The 17,725-nt window shown below is 50.5% G+C and overlaps 1 protein-coding gene across 1 annotated transcript; it reads right to left on the reverse strand.

The window, feature by feature from the left end:
• CATSPER1 (cation channel sperm associated 1) lies at positions 1,851 to 9,864 on the reverse strand. The gene is made up of 13 exons (XM_005700002.1): positions 9,771 to 9,864; positions 9,505 to 9,681; positions 8,446 to 8,658; positions 7,580 to 7,693; positions 7,274 to 7,430; positions 6,931 to 7,022; positions 6,642 to 6,785; positions 6,409 to 6,472; positions 6,183 to 6,255; positions 5,987 to 6,044; positions 3,745 to 3,820; positions 2,036 to 2,150; positions 1,851 to 1,877 (listed from the first exon to the last, which is right to left on the reverse strand). The coding sequence occupies exons 1-13, from the start codon at positions 9,862 to 9,864 to the stop codon at positions 1,851 to 1,853; spliced, it is 1,404 nt and encodes a 467-aa protein (XP_005700059.1).

Genomic DNA, 17,725 nt, shown 5'->3' on the forward strand with positions numbered 1-17,725 from the left:
CCCCACCATGGATCCTCGGATCGCTCCCAGACCCACAGACACACACACACACACGCATGAGACCAAGCAACCCAGAAGCACAGACACACACCCCCACCATGGATCCTCGGATCGCTCCCAGACACACAGACACACACACACACACGCATGAGACCAAGCAACCCAGAAGCACAGACACAAACACGGGAACAACAGCCTCACACTGAGGACAACCTGGAATGTATACACAGCCCCCCAAACAGACCCACAGGCCCCGGCTGGAGCTGTCTCTCAGACGCCCGGATGCACACCTGTGCGTGTCTAGGACAGGATGGGCGGGAACCAGATCCTGAGGGAGCTCAGAGGGTGGGCCCCACCAGGCCCCAGGCGGGCGGGCAGGGTGGCCGCGGGGAGCACCTGGCAGCCGCTGCCTGCAGCCCGGCCAGGCCTCACGCCCGCTCCTGCCTGGCCGGCTTCCTGCCCGATGCTGGGACTTAACAAGGAACAGCCCCAGCTCCCAGGTCGTGCTCCTCGAGCCCTCGGAGGCTGAACGGGGTGGCAGTGGGCCTGAGGAGCTGAGTCTGACGGGACTGAGGGTTGTAGGGGAAACTCAAGCCTGTCAGATATGGCAGCTGCGGTCGTTCTGCTGCTGGCTGGCTCCCAGGTGTCAGCAAGCAGGAACCTCCTGCATGGCTGGCATGGACTCAGGGGCAGGAAATGCTGAATGAATGTGTGAGGTCGTGCGGTGAGGTGAGGCCAGTGGTCTCTCTACCCCTGGAATCTGTGCCCAAGTCCCTGGTGGGCGTTTCCTCCGCACAGTCCGTCTGTCCTCTCGGCTGGGCTGGGGCACAGGAGGAGACGTGCTGCTTCTCTCTGGGGCCCAGAGACATGGCCACTGTCTGGTCCAGACTGGACGTAGACGGGGTGGAGAGGGAAATGGCCACCGCTCAGCCCCTGCTCTGGGCTTCTGTCCCTGATTCCCTCCAGCTTCACTCTGCTAGAGGTAAGGTGGGTATTGTGGGTGGTGGGAGAACTCCCTCTGGCTGGACATGAGCGGGACTTAGCGCTTGGTGCCCACTGCCAACCTGAGCATCCTACAGGGGCGCTCATTCCTCGCTTTCCTCTACCAGAGGCTTGTCCCCGCCACACACACCCTTCCCCATCCCCACCCCAAGGCTGGGAGGACTTGAACAGCCTCCCTCCTCTCCCCTCTCCGAGGCTCTTTAGCCTGACCCCAGGCAGGGCAGGGTGTGGTGATGACCTCTGCCTTCTGGGCTCAGGCTGTCCCCAGCGAGTTGGCACCCTGATACTGGATGCTGAGGGTGCCGGTAGGCCCGAGTTCCTGGGCTCTGAGCCCTCATTCCCGGAGCCTCCTGGTCCCTTGGGCTCTTGACAACCATGCGCTGTTCTAACCTGTTCTCCCATCTCCTGGGCCAGACCGGGCTCCCTCCCAGAAGCAGGGTGACTGCCCACTCTCCGTCCATCACTGAGCCTGGTCCACTTTCCACATCACCCCCCCAACCTGCCCCCGGCTGCTGTTAAGTCCCTGCCAGGCCCAGCCAGGATGCCAGGCCCAGCCAGGATGCCAGGCCCCAGTGGGGCAGGAAGGGATCCAAGGACAAGCCTGTCACCCAGAACACTCCCGTGTATACATGCTCCAGGCTACACGTGCATGCGTGCACACAGGTTCCCTTATGCTTCGGCCGAGCCGGTGAGGACACAGAGCCACCTGGGATTTTAAAACTCTGTTGGCCGCCTCCCCCCCACCCCCACAGGCCCAGTGATCTTTCCAGCGGATATGGGGACTTGGCCGGAGTTGGTGGACAGCCAGCCAGAGGCTGAAGTCTGGACCCAGGCTGCCTCTCTGGGGGTCACTTCCTGAAGTCCTCTTCTCCAGTCTGTGGGGGAGGGGGTGGGAAGTGATGGCGCCGGCCTCTGCTTCCGGGAGGCCCACACTTTTCTCACTCGGGCCACTTCCGGGCACAAACACCCGAAGCCTAGCCTTCCAGTGCCCCGTCCTCTCCACCTGGCTCCTCCCAGGTCCTGCCTGGTTCACCTCGAATGTGGTGTCCACAATCTCATCGATGACAGCGGCCTGGGAGCGGAATTTCAGCTGGTAATGCTCCACGCCAGCCACCAGCTGCAGGAAGTGGAACAGGGTCTCCAGCTGCCTGAGGGCGGTGGAGAGGGGGCAAAGCTGGGCCATCTCAGCCCCCAGAGTGCCTCCGCACCCCTCAACCCCCGCACTCACAGCACCCTACGCCTCCATCTTCAGCCACGGCCCGCCCTTTTCTGTGTGGGCCCTCCATGGTGTATTTCCTTTTCCACATATACCCTGCAGCCCCATCATCTGCCTGGACCATGGAGAGTTCTGGCGATTGTTTACCTCCCAACCACCTGCCCCTGCATCCGTCCAACCTACCCCACCCTGACTCATGCACCCACTCAGCCACCTACTGGCACACTCGCCTGGCTATCTATCCATTGACTCACCCATGGGACCATCCCACCCTTTCCCTCTCTCACCTCTCTCTCCACCCACCTGCTCTTCCCTGGCCCCACCCCCACCCACTTCCCATTTATTAACTCCCTCACTGCCAGCGTGCCTTATCAGTCCAGCCATCAAACAACACTGAAATCGTGGAACATCGCATGGTGCTTGGAGGACACAGAAACAAAAGAGAAACAGCTCCTGCCACAAGCAGCTCCGTCTGTGACAGAGCCAAGAAGGCACGCCAAGGGTGTTTACACTGGTGACAAGTGTAAACACAGGGCACTGCGGGACCCAGAGGAGGAAAACCTGACCCGGTATCAGGAAAGACATCTGGAGGAAGCATCACTGGGCTGAGCTTGAAAGACACTTTGAGGGTTTGCTAAGCATAGACAGAGTTCCCAGCGCGCCCAGATCTGTGAACAGTGGGGAGTGTCCTGAGGACCAGGCAGGCTTCAAGGAAGGAGTTTTTAGAGGATGGATGAATTCAAGATGAAGACACTCAGGGAAGGTCAGAGTGAGGTGCCCTGACCTTAAGAGAAGGGAGGCAGGAGCCCTTATAAGGCTGCAAACTCAGAGAAGGCAGGAAAAGCCAAATATTTTTTTAAAAAAATAACAAAGATCGCTAAGTAAATAAAAAGAAAGTAGAAGGAAGAAAGATTAAAACCAACAGGCAAAACAGCAACAAAAACAAAGACCACTCTCAGTGGAGGCGAGGGTGGGCCAGTGGGGAAGAGTTTGGAGACTGAAAAACCCCCAAAGAAAATATCACAGAGGAGTCAAGTCCCAGCCCACGCTAGGGGCTGAGGAGCTGGGATGTGGAGGGCGGAGGGCAGCTGGGAGAGCAGCCAGGAGGTGAAATGAGCAGGACTGGATCTCAGTTCTTCCAGCTGTTGATCACCTATGCCTGCTGTTGGCAGCCAGAGAACATCCCAGCAGAGAGAACAGGGCGGGCAAAGGCCTGAAGGTGGACATGTGTGTGCTGTGCTGTGCATAAAGCCAGGATGGGCCAGGGCGGTGAGAGGTGCCATGATCAGAGAGCTTGGGGCTCGAGCTCTGCTAGCAGCAAAGAGCCTGGAAGGCTGGTTTGAAGCCAGTCTGGACGAGGTGGGGCAGGCCTGGCTTTCCGGGAGAAGGCTCTCCTGAGCGCCAGAAGTCTGTGCCAAGGACCCCTGCCATGAGCACAGCCACAAGTCCCCAGCTGTCCGGGCCCAGTCGGCCCCCAGGCCTCTCCCCTCAGACCTGACACCTCCCCTCCCTTTGCATCTCCTTACTTCTCAGTCATGGCTCCAAACTTTTTCTCAATGAGCTGCTTCTGTATAGTGTGTTCACTTAGCACCTCTTTAGGCTCTGGATGTAGAGAAAGAAGGGGGAAGTCAAGCTGCTGCCTGGAGACTTCCCTGGGTCTGGTGGTTAAGAATCCGCCTTCCAATGCAGGGGACATGGGTGCGATCCCTGGTCAGGGAATTGTCCCCTTCTCCTCCTGCCTTGTTTTCAGCTGAAGACAAGTTACTAAGTATCTGAGACAATTAATTCCTCTTTTTGTTTTAAGCTTTTTTTTTGCATTGAGTGCCCAAGATGGAGAGGGCAGGTGAGGGGCCAGGTGACACTTGAGGGTCTTTAATCCTTTGGTGTTGACGATCCTAGGAGTGGGATTCCGGAGTTCAGATTCTGAAGTTCTGAACATCTTTCAGCAGGAGGCAAAGCCATTGGCTCAAAATCTGTTCACCCAGAAAGTCAGATGTGTAAAAATGAACATGTACAGGAAACTTCATTTTTATAGACTCTCGATCCTCTTTGAGTGACTCTGGACAAGTGTGTATAACACCTTGACAAAAGCCTCAAGGACAGTTGAAGTCATCTCATATAAGACCAACTGCTATAAACTTTGTACATTATTAACAGAAATGAATGTTTGGTGAATCGTAATGTGGCTAGATCTCAGAGATTTCCAGGAGAAATATCAATAACCTCAGATATCCAGATAACACCACCCTTATGGCAGAAAGCAAAGAAGAACTAAAGAGCCTCTTGATGAAAGTGAAAAAGGAGAGTGAAAAAGTTGGCTAAAAACTCAACATCCAAAAAACTAAGGTCATGGCATCTGGATCCATCACCTCATGGCAAATAGATGGGGAAACAATGGAAGCAGTTCAGTTCAGTTCAGTTCAGTTTCTCAGTCTGACTCTTTGTGACCCCATGAATCGTAGCACGCCAGGCCTCCCTGTCCATCACCAACTCCCAGAGTTCACCCAGACTCACGTCCATCGAGTCAGTGATGCCATCCAGCCATCTTATCCTCTGTTGTCCCCTTCTCCTCCTGCCCCCAATCCCTCCCAGCATCAGAGTCTTTTCCAATGAGTCAACTCTTCGCATGAGGTGGCCAAAGTACTGGAGTTTCAGCTTTAGCATCATTCCCTCCAAAGAAATCCCAGGGCTGATCTCCTTCAGAATGGACTGGCTGGATCTCCTTGCAGTCCAAGGGACTCTCAAGAGTCTTCTCCAACATCACAGTTCAAAAGCATCCATTCTTCGGCGCTCAGCCTTCTTCGCAGTCCAACTCTCACATCCATACATGGAAGCAGTGACAGTCTTTATTTGGGGGGGGGGGCCTCCAAAATCACTGCAGGTGGTGACTGAAGCCATGAAATTAAAAGATGCTTGCTCCTTGTAAGAAAAGTTATGACCAACCTAGACAGCATATTAAAAAGCAGAGACATTACTTTGCCAACAAAAGTCTGTCTAGTCAAAGCTACAGTTTTTCCAGTAATCATGTATGGATGTAAGAGCTGGACTATAAAGAAGGCTGAGCGCCAAATAATTGATGCTTTTGAACTGTGGTGTTGGAGAAGACTCTTGAGGGTCCCTTGGACTGCAAGGAGATCCAACCAGTCCATCCTAAAGGAGATCAGTCCTGAATATTCACTGGAAGGACTGATACTGAAGTTGAAACTCCAATACTTTGGCCACCTGATGCAGAAAACTGACTCACTGAAAAAGACCCTGATGCTGGGGAAGATTGAGGGCAGGAGGAGAAGGGGACAACAGAGGATGAGACGGTTGGATGGCATCACCGACTCAATGGACATGAGTTTGAGTAAGCTTTGGGAGCTGGTGATGGACAGGGAGGCCTGGCGTGCTGCAGTCCGTGGGGCTGCAAAGAGTTGAACACGACTGAGAGACTGAACTGAACGTGGCTAGTTAGTTGTTTTGCAAATGGGTCTTTCAAGAATTGACTATCAGTGTGGCGGATGGTCATGGAGTTCTTTGGACCAAAGTTCTAAGCTCTGAACATTCTCCTGAGTCTCAGATTCCAAGACTCTTAAAGCTAGGCCAAAAGAATTCCCTGGTGGTCCATTGGTTAGGACTTGGTGCTTTCACTCCTGGGACCTGGGTTTGATACCTGGTCAGGAAACTGAGATCTTGCAAACCACCCAGTGTGGCCAAAAATAAATAAATAAGTAAAGTTGGTCCTGGCACTCTCTGTCCGTCAGGGAAGAAGTGGGGTGCTGGTACCTGCTTCCATGAGCTTCGTCACCGAGTCATCCAACAGTTCTTCATGGAGCTCGGCTGCCTTCTGCAAAGAAGAGGCTTCCATTCTGCCAGAGCCCCATGTCTGCCTGTCCTGGAGTACCCTCCACCCTTCCCTGTGGCTTCTGTGCCCCCTCCCTGTGTCTTCCCAATGGATCCCCTCCCTGCATCCCCTCACTACCTCCTGCTTCACTTTCTCCAGGCCTTTGAGCAGCGCCATCTGGAAGTTATCCACCAGGACAGCAATCACCAGGCTGGGGCAAGAGACAGGAGGGGGCTGGAGGCGAGACTGCACCCTCCTCTGGGTTTGTGGTGGCAAAACCAAAGTGAGAGGGGAGCAGAGGGGATGCCCCTGGGGTGAGGTTGCAGGTAGTAAAGCTGGGGCGTGCAGGGTGGTGGGTGCTCACTTGAGGAAGATGAAGTACTGGATGATGATATAGATCATGAGAATGGGGATGATGTACCAGGCGCCTGGAAGAGACGGGGTGGGCTCCTTTGAGCTTTGAGTCCCTTGCCAGTCCTCACCACACCCCGGCCAGCATGGCTCAGAAGCCCCACTTGGCAGATGGGATAACTGAGCCCTCAGGGTCTGCCCACCCAGACAGCCCCTGCCCTCCACCCAACCTGAGGCCCGCCCTACCCTGGGCCCGGCTGTCCAGGTAGATGAGGGACCAGTCGTCCAGGGTGAGCATGGTGAAGAGCGTGAAGATGGTGGTGAAGATGTTCTGGAAGCGTTTGGGGTCAGAGTAGTGGAACAGTGCCCGGAGCACCACAGAGAACAGGACTGGCTGTTGAGGACCAAATCTGGCTCACGGGGTCCTCTCCCCACCTCTTCCTCTCCCCTCACCACACCCCAACTTCTGATTCCGCCTCGCCACTCTGTCCATGACAGCACCTCATGCTCCCACCCAGCCCCATGACATGGATACAGAGGCAGGTAAACATGAGGATGAGGATGGCGGTGATGGACGGCAAGGACCGGGCCAGGGTCCCGGTCACTTCCTGGAGGCTGGTCAGGAATCTGTGGGCAGAGTTTGAGACAGAGGCTTGTGTCAGTGGGGTGTGGGTCTGTGCCCAGAAACCAAAGATGATGACAGATTTCAGACTGCTGATGACTGAGGCGGTAGATCCCTGGTTTGCTAGTTACTTTGCAGCGGGTCCCAGCCCCTCTCTGGAAAATTAGAGACTGAGCCTAGTGAAAGGCAGGAGACTCATCAGAAGAGCATTCTGGAAATCTACAGCCTTGTCATGGGCAGCTGTGGTCCTGCTAACCTGAGCCTCCGAAGGACTCGGATCGCCCGCAACGCTCGCAGGGTCTTAAAGACCCTGAAGATGCGGAAGACGCGTTGGTTGTGGATCGCGTGTGTGGAGGAAGAGTTGACCTGTATGAGCACGAAGTCCAGCACACCCACGACCATGATGAAGAAATCTGCAGACACAGGGGTGTCACAGACTGCTGCCCAGGCCCCGTGCCCAGGCCCACAGCCCTCCCAGGACCAACACCCCCTGCTTTTGTCGCCTCTGGGCAGTTCAAGGGATCCTGCTACACACACACACACAGGCCCCATCTCTACCCACCCAGATTGTTCCAGGGGTCCAAAAAATATGCGAGGCCCAGAGCAATGATTTTGAGCACAGCTTCCACAATGTAGATGGAGAGGAAGATGTAGTCGAAGGCCATGAAGTACCACTCTGTGAGGACATGGGGTGGGGAGGGAGGAAGGAGCCCTCGCTTAGGCCCACCCCTGCCCCCAGCAGCCCAGCCCTTGCCTCCTCCTCCTCGCTGGAACCTCACTTGCAAGCAGCCATTTAGGGAGAGGCTGGCTCTGTCCAATGGCTGTGCGTCTCAACTGCTCTGTGCCTCACTTTCCTCATCTATGAAATGGTGATATAACAGTCTGCCTGATAGAATTTTCATGAGCATTAAATGCATTTCACATAGTAAAGGGCTTCCAAGGGAGCCTTAAACGGCTTGCAAGAAACATCAGCCCACTCTTCTTCTCTCCTTAGTTTATGGGTCCTGTGGCAGGTCCTTTCCTTCACTCTGCTCCCTGGAGTTTTAGGGACGGTCTTCCCAGCTTTCCCAGCCTCCTCCCTCCAGGGCCTCCTGGCCTCCAGGGCCTCCTGACCCGTCCAGCGGACATGGGTTCTGGGCATCCTTCTTGCGCAAATCAACGTACTTGGAGCGGATGCGCCACCTGGTGGCTGTAGTCACAAACAGCACACGCTCAAGCTTAGAAGACCCTCCTGTCTCTGGCAGTCTGGTTGACTTCAGCAAAACTCGCTGAGCCTCACTCTAACTGCTGGACAATGTCGCCCACCTCCCAGGGTGAGGATCAGATGGGCTAAGTTGTTTAAATCACCCAGAACTTGGTCAGGCTCACAGGAGGCCCAGAACAACATCAACGGCTTTCTCTACGTGAACAGGGCTCCCTGGCTCTTACCACCCCGGACCTCGACTTCAGCGAAGGTCTGAGCCACAAGCATGATGGTGTTGAGGCAGACGATGAAGATGATGAAGGTTTCAAAGGCCAGGGAGTCAACCAGTTTCCTGAGCATTCTCTGAAGACCCCAAATGAGCTGGCTTAATTTTTCCCACAACCAACACAACAAGTCCGAAGAGTGCACCTTCTTGTGGGCCCGCGGGGCTCGGACAACTGTAACGGGGCCAGAAAGGCAAGTTCTTGGGGCAAGGAACCCAAGGATCTGGGCACCCTCCCAGGCCTGCCTGCCGTGAGCTCACTCTGCGCTGGTATAGAAACCAGGGCTTGACCCTGCCCTGCGGGTGCCCGTCTGCTTGGGATTTGAGCATATTTCAGGGGCCCAGGCTCTTACACTCCACGCTTTTTACTTATATGGCAGCTTACACGTGGAAGACCCAGTCTTCCTCGCCACCCCATCCTCTTGGTAACCTCGGCCTATCCCTACAAGATGCTTCCGACATAGCTTCCCCCTCTTGACCGCCTTCTCTTCCACAAACAGACACAAATCCCTTGCTTCTTGTTCAAGAAGCTAATGCCATGTCTACTGAACTACTAGGGAACAATTTGGGGGGGATTATATGCTAACAGGCAAGGTCCTCCCTGCCCCCCAACCAGGCCCTCATTCAGGCACTGGTTCTTCCCTCTGTCCTCAAGAAGGTCACAGTTTAGTGGGCGAAATGTGGACAAACAGAACCCACAATGGTTAATGTTCTGATCCAGGTGATGGACCCCTTCACTGGGCAGTCTGGGTTTGGTTGGATAAGTGACCTACACCAGCTTTCACATTCAATAACAGGAAATATTTGAGAGGTGAACATGAGAATGAAGAAGACAGTGACTGAATGAACCAACAATTGCTGCCTGAAGAGGTGCCTAATTCCAGGTCAGGCGCATGAAGAGCCAATGGACTACACCTGCAGGGGAGAGCGAGCCTTGTGAAGGACATGCCAGGCCTGACTCAGGTCTGGAACCTGGGCCAGGCAGCTGGAGTTGGGGGTGAGGGGCGCGCTTGAGACGCACCTTTGTGCTTCTGAACGTGCTCGTCTTCTTCAGGGCAGCTTTCCGAGGTTTTGGAAGAGGAGTCCTGAGGATAGACTTTGTTGGAGGTCTCGGAAGGGTGTGAGTTCACTGTACTAAGGGAACCAGCCAAGGTGAAGGCTGAGCTCTTTCGGTCTGGCTTGCTGTGCTGGAAAACCGCTGGACGAGAATAGGCAGAGCTGAGGGAGCCTAAGGTCACGGTGTGGGGTGTGTATGAGCCAAGGAGCTGGGAGCTTCCATGACGGTACTCCCCATGGTGCTGATCTCGGTGCGGGTAATCATGAGGATGTGCGCCGTGCTGGTGCTCCCTGTGGTGGCGTTCGCCATGGTGAGGTGGGCCATGGTGGTAGGACATCATGGAGGTAGGCCTTCTGCGGTGGTGCTCACCATGGTGATAGGCCTCACTGAGGTGGGAGCGGCTACTAGATTGGGTGGAGTCTTTATGGTGGTGAGACTCACTTTGGCGATGGAGCCCAAAGGCTCCAGGAACCTGAGTTTGGTGGTGAAACCCACCATGGTGGTTGGGTTCCCTGTGTTGGTGGGACCTCCCATGGTGTCTCCTGCTACCATGGTGGTGCTCACTGTCAAAGCGGTCCTCACCATAGGATTGGCGGGAGATGAGAGTGTCACGGGAAGGATCCTGGGAAAGGGATGTGGAGCGGTGGTCTACACCATGATGCTGGGACTCACCACGGTTGGCGGAGTGATAGGAGCGGTGGGCAGGGTGGGAGAAGACACTGTCATGGAAGTCTTGGCATTCTTCAGGGTGGTGAGGTCCACCACGATGATGGGATAAGCCATGATGGTGGGACTCCCCATGGTGATAGGATGCACCTTGGTGATGGTGGTGGACTCCACCATGGCCTGGCCTATGGTATGGGGTTGATGAGCCACGGTGAGGCAACACATCTGAGTCATCAGTGTCTGCTTCATTTTGAGCCTTTGCAGACATGGAAGATTGATCTGAGACTATGCTGGGAACCCTGGAATGAGGAAAGCTTAACATGTGGTCCCAAAAGAGCCCTTCCTGGATAACCTGTCTCGCCTAATCACCTAAGCCGTCACACTGGGGCTTCTAGGAAAGCTTGACTTCTTTTTTTTTTTTTGAAAGCTTGACTTCTTATGGAATTCTCCCCTCTATGATGTCATAGGCAGACCTCTACTCAGGCCTAATTTCCAAATGCCTCCTTCTGAGCTATAGTTCAGGATCAAAGATCATTGTGTCCAACTCTTCATTGTAAAAGGAGGAAACTGAGGTCAAGAAGGGGAAGGGACTGGCCCAAGGTGACCCAGTAGGTCAATGGCAAAGCTGGGCAAAGAATTTCAGGGTGACATCAGAGGCCCAGCAGTTGCTTTAAATCTGTTACTGGAAAAAATAACTTTAAGAAGCCAGATGGTCCAGTTCCCAGGAAGGGCTATCCAGTTATCCAGGAAGGGCTCTTTTGGGTACTGGCTCTGAGGTTCAAATTGCCCACTTCCACTGTAAACAGGTATGTGACCTTGGTTTAGTTGCTTAATCTTCCTTTGTTTGTTCTTCTATAAAATGGGGATAATAACACCTACCTCATAGGGTCAAAAAAGTTAAGATATGTAAAGCTTATACTAATAGCACAACAAATGGTAATTAGCATTGTCATCCTTGTCTCGATGGCTGACAGTAGCGGAAGTGTCCCTCTTGGGTTATTACTAAAATTAAACTAACAGCCAATAGTTACTGAAGACCAGCTTTATGCACTTTAAATATAATCCTCACAATAACTCCACAGGACGGATAATATTATGCCCATTTTGTTTTATCCCAATTTGGAAATGCGGCTCAAAGAGTATAAACAAACTGCTCAATAAATAAGAACTTACAAAGTCAGCACTCATTCCAAACTTTCCACCATGCTGTCCTGTCTTCTTGCTGAAATCCAGCAGAATTCATTCATGACCAGCGCAGCTCTTCTGGAACTTTCAGGTTCCCACTTTGACTAGAGCTGTTTCCTCAGTGCTTGGTCACAGCTAAGTTCATAGTGCCATTGGGTACCAAGTGCCCAGCGATGAGATATGGCCCTCACGGGGCTCAGTGTCTGCTGCCAGCCGCAGACAAGGAAAGAGTTTTTAATAGGACAGTTATTTCACAGTTCCATTCTCCTCTTCCTCCCAGTACGTTCTCCCAAATAGAGACATTTCCCAGTGTGCCTTGCATCTAAGCGTGGCCAAAGAGTGAGAGCGGAAGCAGTGCAACAACTTCCGGGTCTTCAATTTAAGGCCCAGGATGTGGGCGCAGGTATTTCCACGCTTCTTTTGGGCTGGAGTGTGGATCAACCAGCAGACAGGAGTGATAGTCTAAGGCAGAGATTTCTGAGTTCTGCAAAACCACAGAATTTACTTGAGATGTTTCTAGGTTAGGGATTCTGTTTTGTGAAGAGAAAAAGAAATGTGTTATTTTTGAACCTCGTGTGCTGTGCGATGCCAGCGGTTTCAGGGATGGACCCTAATGGAGCAGCCTTGGAACTCATTTGTGAGGGGTTGTTCAGCCCCGGCTGCAGTGCTCAGTGGGTGGGGCCTTGCTCAGTTTTCAGCATGAGATAACAAGTCTGTCCATCACATGTGAACATGCTGTTGCCTGGAGAGGAGGAGGTGAAGATGGATGACCACACCTTTGTCCTTCGGGTTACCTCCCCCCTTAGGCACGGCTATGACTTAGGGGCGCAAACACACTTTCTGATGTGGTAGAGAACGAGAGGAGGGACTTCCCTGGCGATCCAACGGTTAGGACTCTTCGCTTCCACTGCACCTGGTGCTGCTTCGATCCCTGGCCAGGGAACCTAGATTCTGCAAGCCAGGCATTGCAGTTAAAAATATCAGAGGAAATTTTTTTCTAAAGAAATATTTTTTCCCGTGACTTCGTGGCATTCCTTCCCATTCCAGTATTCTTGGGCTTCCCTGGTAGTGCAGACGTAAAAAATCCGCCTGCAATGCAGGAGGGCTGGTTCGATCCCTGGGTTGGGAAGGTCCCCTGAAGGAGTGCATGGCAACCCACGCCAGTATTCCTGCCTGGAGAATCCCCATGGACAAAGGAAACTGGTGGGCTACAGTCCATGGGGTTGCAAAGATTTGGACCCAACTGAGAGACTTAGCACACACAGCAGCTTCGCTGCCACTTTGCTGTTGATATGAAGAATGTAAAACATGAATTAGATAGGTTAGAAGTGAATTTCAGAATGATTTAATTTTTTTGCGAGTTTCCTGTTTAGTTATTATGATGCCTTTTTATTTTATATCTTATTAGCATTTGTGTTTTACAAAGGCGTCTAGTGATTCAAAGTGGTGATGTTTCATTATGAGATGTGAAGTGAAAGAGGAGGAGCTTAGAACTGTAGACAAATCTGGCAGGCTTAGTGATGAAAAATTACAATTTACAAATGTAGCCCTGGCTTTAGCAAAATTGGAAAGAATTTACAAATTACAGCCATTTGACAAACGTGCTAGTTTTTATCTATGGTATCACAAAGCAAACAGATCAAGGCTTTTATAACCACATTTGTTATATTAAAAAGCCTCAAAGAACAAGTTATTTGTAACAGACCTATTGTTCAAAAAAAAAGAAATTAATAATGCTAGTGTGTAAAATTATATAAGTGGAATGTTAGGGCAAGATGCTCAACAAAAGAGTGGAAAGATTCTACTCTCAGAGGGAGCAACAACAAGACATACTGATGTCCCATGATGCTGAAGACATTTGTTTTTTTCTTGGTAATTAACTGAAAAAACAACAGATTCTTTATCCAGGCTGATGAGTCAACAGATTTCACTGACAAATGCCATTATACCACTTGTAAGATTGGTAAGTGATGCCGATAATCAAAAAAAAAAGTTTTTTCTGCTGCAGCTTTTAACAACCAGTCAAGATATGGTTAATGTTTTCCTCATATCTGGACTCAAAAGGTCTGTCTTAGAAGAACTGTCTTGGCATTAAAAAAATTTTTTTGGAGTCTAGCTGATTTACAATGTTGTGTTAGTTTCTGCTGCACAGCAAACTGAATCTGTTATATATTTATATAAGCATACATCCACTGTTTTTCAAATTCTTCCCATATGGGTGGTTACAGAGTTTTGAATAGAGCTCCGTGTGCTATACAATAGGTCCTTACTAGTCCTCTGTATTTTATATAGGAGTGTGTATAAGTCACTCCCAGTTTCCCAGTTTATCCTCTTCCCAGCCTCCTGGTCTTGGCATTTGAACTGATGGCATTTCCATCAGAAGTCGGTTCCAGGACTTCCTTGGTGGCCCAGTGGTTAAGGGTGTGCCTTGCAATACAGGAGACACTGGTTCAGTCTCAGGTCCAGGAAGATCCCACATGCCATGGGGCAACTAAGTCCGAGCGCCACAACTACCGAGCCTCCGTGCCCCACAGCCTGAGCTCTGAAACAGAGAAGCCACTGCAATGAGAACTCCTTGCACTGCATCGAAGAGTAGCCTCCTCTTGCCACAACAAGAGAAAGCCTGTGTGCAGCAATGAAGACCCAGGGCAACCAAAAATAAATACATTTTTAAAAAGTTGGCTCCGTGAGAGTTTTCACTGCTCATATGAAAAATCAAAACCAATCAAAACTCAGCAAACAAAAACTTGATGTTGCCACGCACATTACTTTCTGTCCAGGGAGGTGCTGGTGTGAAAAACTGTTGGAGATGAAAAAGAGAGTGCTGGTGCAAAATGTTAGCCTGGTGAAACCAAGATTAGTTTACTTGAGAGTGTTTAAATTATGCTGTGATTATGACGCAGCAGTTCGCTTCTAGTTATGCACCAAAAACACGGAAGGCAGAGACTCAAACAAGTATCTGTACACCTGTTTGTGGAGGCATTGTGGAAACAGCCTAAATGACCTTGGACAGACAAAGAGATAAACAAAATGGAATATTATTTAGCCTTAAAGGAAATTCTGACAACATACAACAACATAGATGAGCCCCCAAAACATTATGCTAAGTGAAATAAGCCAGACACAAAAGAACAAATATCATATGCTCCACTTTTATGAGTTACCCAGAATAGACCCAGTCTTAGAAGGTTAAATAGTGGTTACCAGAGGCTGTGGGCAGAGGATGATGAAAAGTGAATGTTTAATGATGCAGAATTTCAGTTGGCATGAAGAAAACTTCTGGAGATGGACCGTGGTGGTCGGTTATTCAACGTTGTGTGTGTACTCACTGCACTTGAATGGTACACTTGAAAAATGCTTACAGTGGGACTTCCGTGGTGGTCCAGTGGTTGAGAGTCTGCCTGCCAACGCAGGGTACACAGATTGGATCCCTGCTCCAGGAACTAAGATCCCACGTGCCTTGAGGCAACTAAGCCGGAGCACCACAACTACTGAGCCCACATGCCGAAACTACCGGCTCCTGTGCCCTAGAGCCTGTGCTCTGCAACAAGAGAAGCCGCTGCAGTGAGAAGCCTGAGCACTGCTACAAAGAGCAGGCTCCACTTGACTTGCCACAATTGGAGAAAGCCCTTGGCCAGCAACGAGGGCATAGCGCAGCCATAAAGTAAATAAATAAATAAACTTTTAAAAATGGTTAAAATGGCAAATTTTATGTTAATAAGTATTTTACCACAGTAAATTTTTTAAATTAAAAGAAACTGAAAACCTGGACAAAGAACACAGACGCCTCTTATAAAGATGTATAGAGACCTGGTGGCTTCGCACTTTGTGAAGGGTCCATTGAGAACCACCAGTTTGGTTGGGGCAAGAGGCTGACCGCATCTATAGGATGGATTGTCTTATCCGACTAGTGAGGACTCCGGCACTGTTTGCCTTGTGATGAGCATTTACACGGGACATGAATAACTTCCCATTCTGTGAGCATTTTAAGACGCCATGCATGTGTAAAGCAACTATACTCCAATGAAAATTAATTTAACAGAACACCAACAAAAAAGAAACCCCATGTGATAGTTTGTTGTCTTATGGAAGAAGAAAGAAAGAAGCCATCCACAGACCTCTTCCATAGACCATCATGTCATCGATTTCCCAGATGTGTTCTTTTCAAGTCTCTGCAAATGGCCAGCCCATCAGATATTGCTCAAGAGTCCATATAAACTGGCACCTTAACCCCTCCTTTCTTCCACACAAATGGGTAACACGTGTATTGCCCAAAGCTCTGCCCACAGGGACCGTTTTTCTTCATCACCGTTTTTCAGGGCCAGCTCTGAATTGGGCTGTCCTGAGCAGACGTCCACTTCTGGCTGTCGCTGGTTTACTTGTACAAAGCCTTCCAAAAATTAGGCCTGTCCTTTCTCCTCCTCCCTTTGGAGCCTTTGAGTATAAACAGGTGAAACTGTAGAAACTGATGCCATGGGAATCGGAGCCACCTGCTCATGTAATTTATTTGTGCCTTCTGGATCAGTGTGGGCCCAGTATCGTATATACCACTTCAATTTCTTTTATTTGACAGCCTCAGGTCTCAGTCGCAGCACACGGGATCTTCGTTGCATCACGAAGGATCTTGGGTTCCGACACGTGGACTCTCAAGTTGTGGTGCGTGGGTTCAGTAGTTGTGGCGTGCAGGCTTGGTTGCTCTGAGGCTTGTGGGACCTTCGTTCTCCAACCAGGGATCGAAGCCGCGTCCCCTGCACTGCAGGCAGGTTCTTAACCACTGGACCACGAGGGAAGACCCTCTATCACTTCAGTTTCTAATGAGTTGCAACTGTGAAAATCCAGTTTCATGGTTCTGTAGGTCAGATAACACCCAGTTTATGATGAACACTTGGGGCTGATAATCACATGGTGTTCCATAAATCAGGCATTCAGTCTTTATTAAGGCCCAGTAGCAAGCCAGAAACTGCTTTTGCAGAGATAGAATAGGTGTCAGCAGAGATAGCATGACCAAGGTTCCAGAGGTCTTAGCTGTGATCCTCCTGTTGGGGGTTGCCAGAGATGCCATATGGAGTCTTTGGCTGACACCTAAGTCAGACACGTGGGTCTACTAGGCATAGTGCCCAAGTGGTAGGCAGCTTGCACCACAGCCTGGGCACTTGAAGAGCTTTTTTGAGATCCAGATAGAACATTGTCAGATTTACAGGTTACCCAGAAATTGAGTCAAAACAGCTTGTGATCTGTGTTGACTCCAAAACCCAAAAGGCACACCATACACTGCTCCTCTTTCTTTGTGACATATGATATCAGTGACAGCAACTCATCTCTCACATTAGAAGAGATATGCCCCATTCCGCAGACCTCTGGACTTCTGGACACCTTCCCAATGTGGCAGGCCCTCGAATTTTCATCTCCAACTCTCTGGCACACATATGTCTAGGGCACCTAAGGGAATTGTTGTTTCCTGTTCATAGTGTCCAGTTAGCATAATGGCATCAATTGAGTGTGTTCTCTGTGCTGGCAAGACTATCAAAGTCCCTTTGGCCCTAGCAGTTTGCAGGAGAATGGCAGTAATCTAAGGACAAGACAGTAAAGGGATACTGTTATCTTTGCTAGGTAAAAGCAAGCAGTGTAATTTCCTATGCTAACGGGAATGTAAGAGAAAGTGTGTTCAATAGCAGTTGCTGCCGGGGTTTATTGATTTTCTCCAATAAAGATCTCAAATCTAGAATTGCAGTGGTATGGGATTTCCCTTAACCAATTGACCAATTGGTTTAAGATTCTGAACTCCCAATGCAGGGAGCCTGGGTTCAATTCCCGGTCAGGGAACTAGATCCCACATACTGGAACTGAAAGATCACATGCTGTAATAGAGACTGAAGATCCTGTGTGCTGTGGCTAAGAGCCAGCACAACCCCCCAAAAATGCATAAATACATATAAAAATATTTTGTTGTTGTTGTTCAGTCACTAAGTGGTGTCCAAATCTTTGTGACCCGATGGACTGCAGCATGCCAGGATTCCCTATCCTTCACTATCTCCCCGAGTTTGCTCAAACTCATGTCCATTGTTCAATGATGCCATCCAACCATCATATCCCCTTCTTCTCCTGCCCTCAATCTTTCCCAGCATCAGGGTCTTTTCCAATGGGTCAGCTTTTCATATCAGGTGGCTAAAGTATTGGAGCTTCAGCATCAGTCCTTCCAGTTAATATTTAGGGTTGATTTATTTTAGGGTTGACTGGTTGGATCTCCTTGCTGTCCAAGGGACTCTCATGAGTCTTCTTCGGCACCACAGTTTGAAAGCGTCAGTTCTTTGGTGCTCAGCCTTCTTTATGGTTT

The sequence above is a fragment of the Capra hircus genome, chromosome 29 (assembly GCF_001704415.2).
Source record: "Capra hircus breed San Clemente chromosome 29, ASM170441v1, whole genome shotgun sequence".
Lineage (NCBI taxonomy): Eukaryota > Metazoa > Chordata > Mammalia > Artiodactyla > Bovidae > Capra > Capra hircus.

Excerpts from the sequence above, each read along its gene's own strand:
- CATSPER1 (XM_005700002.1), bottom strand. The coding sequence starts at position 9,864 with ATGGCCCACCTCACCATGGCGAACGCCACCACAGGGAGCACCAGCACG. Across the intron at positions 7,431-7,579 it reads GGACCCCTGGAACAATCTGG|ATTTCTTCATCATGGTCGTG; the intron begins GTGGGTAGAGAT and ends CTGTGTCTGCAG. Across the intron at positions 6,045-6,182 it reads TGGAGAAAGTGAAGCAGGAG|GCAGCCGAGCTCCATGAAGA; the intron begins GTAGTGAGGGGA and ends TCTTTGCAGAAG.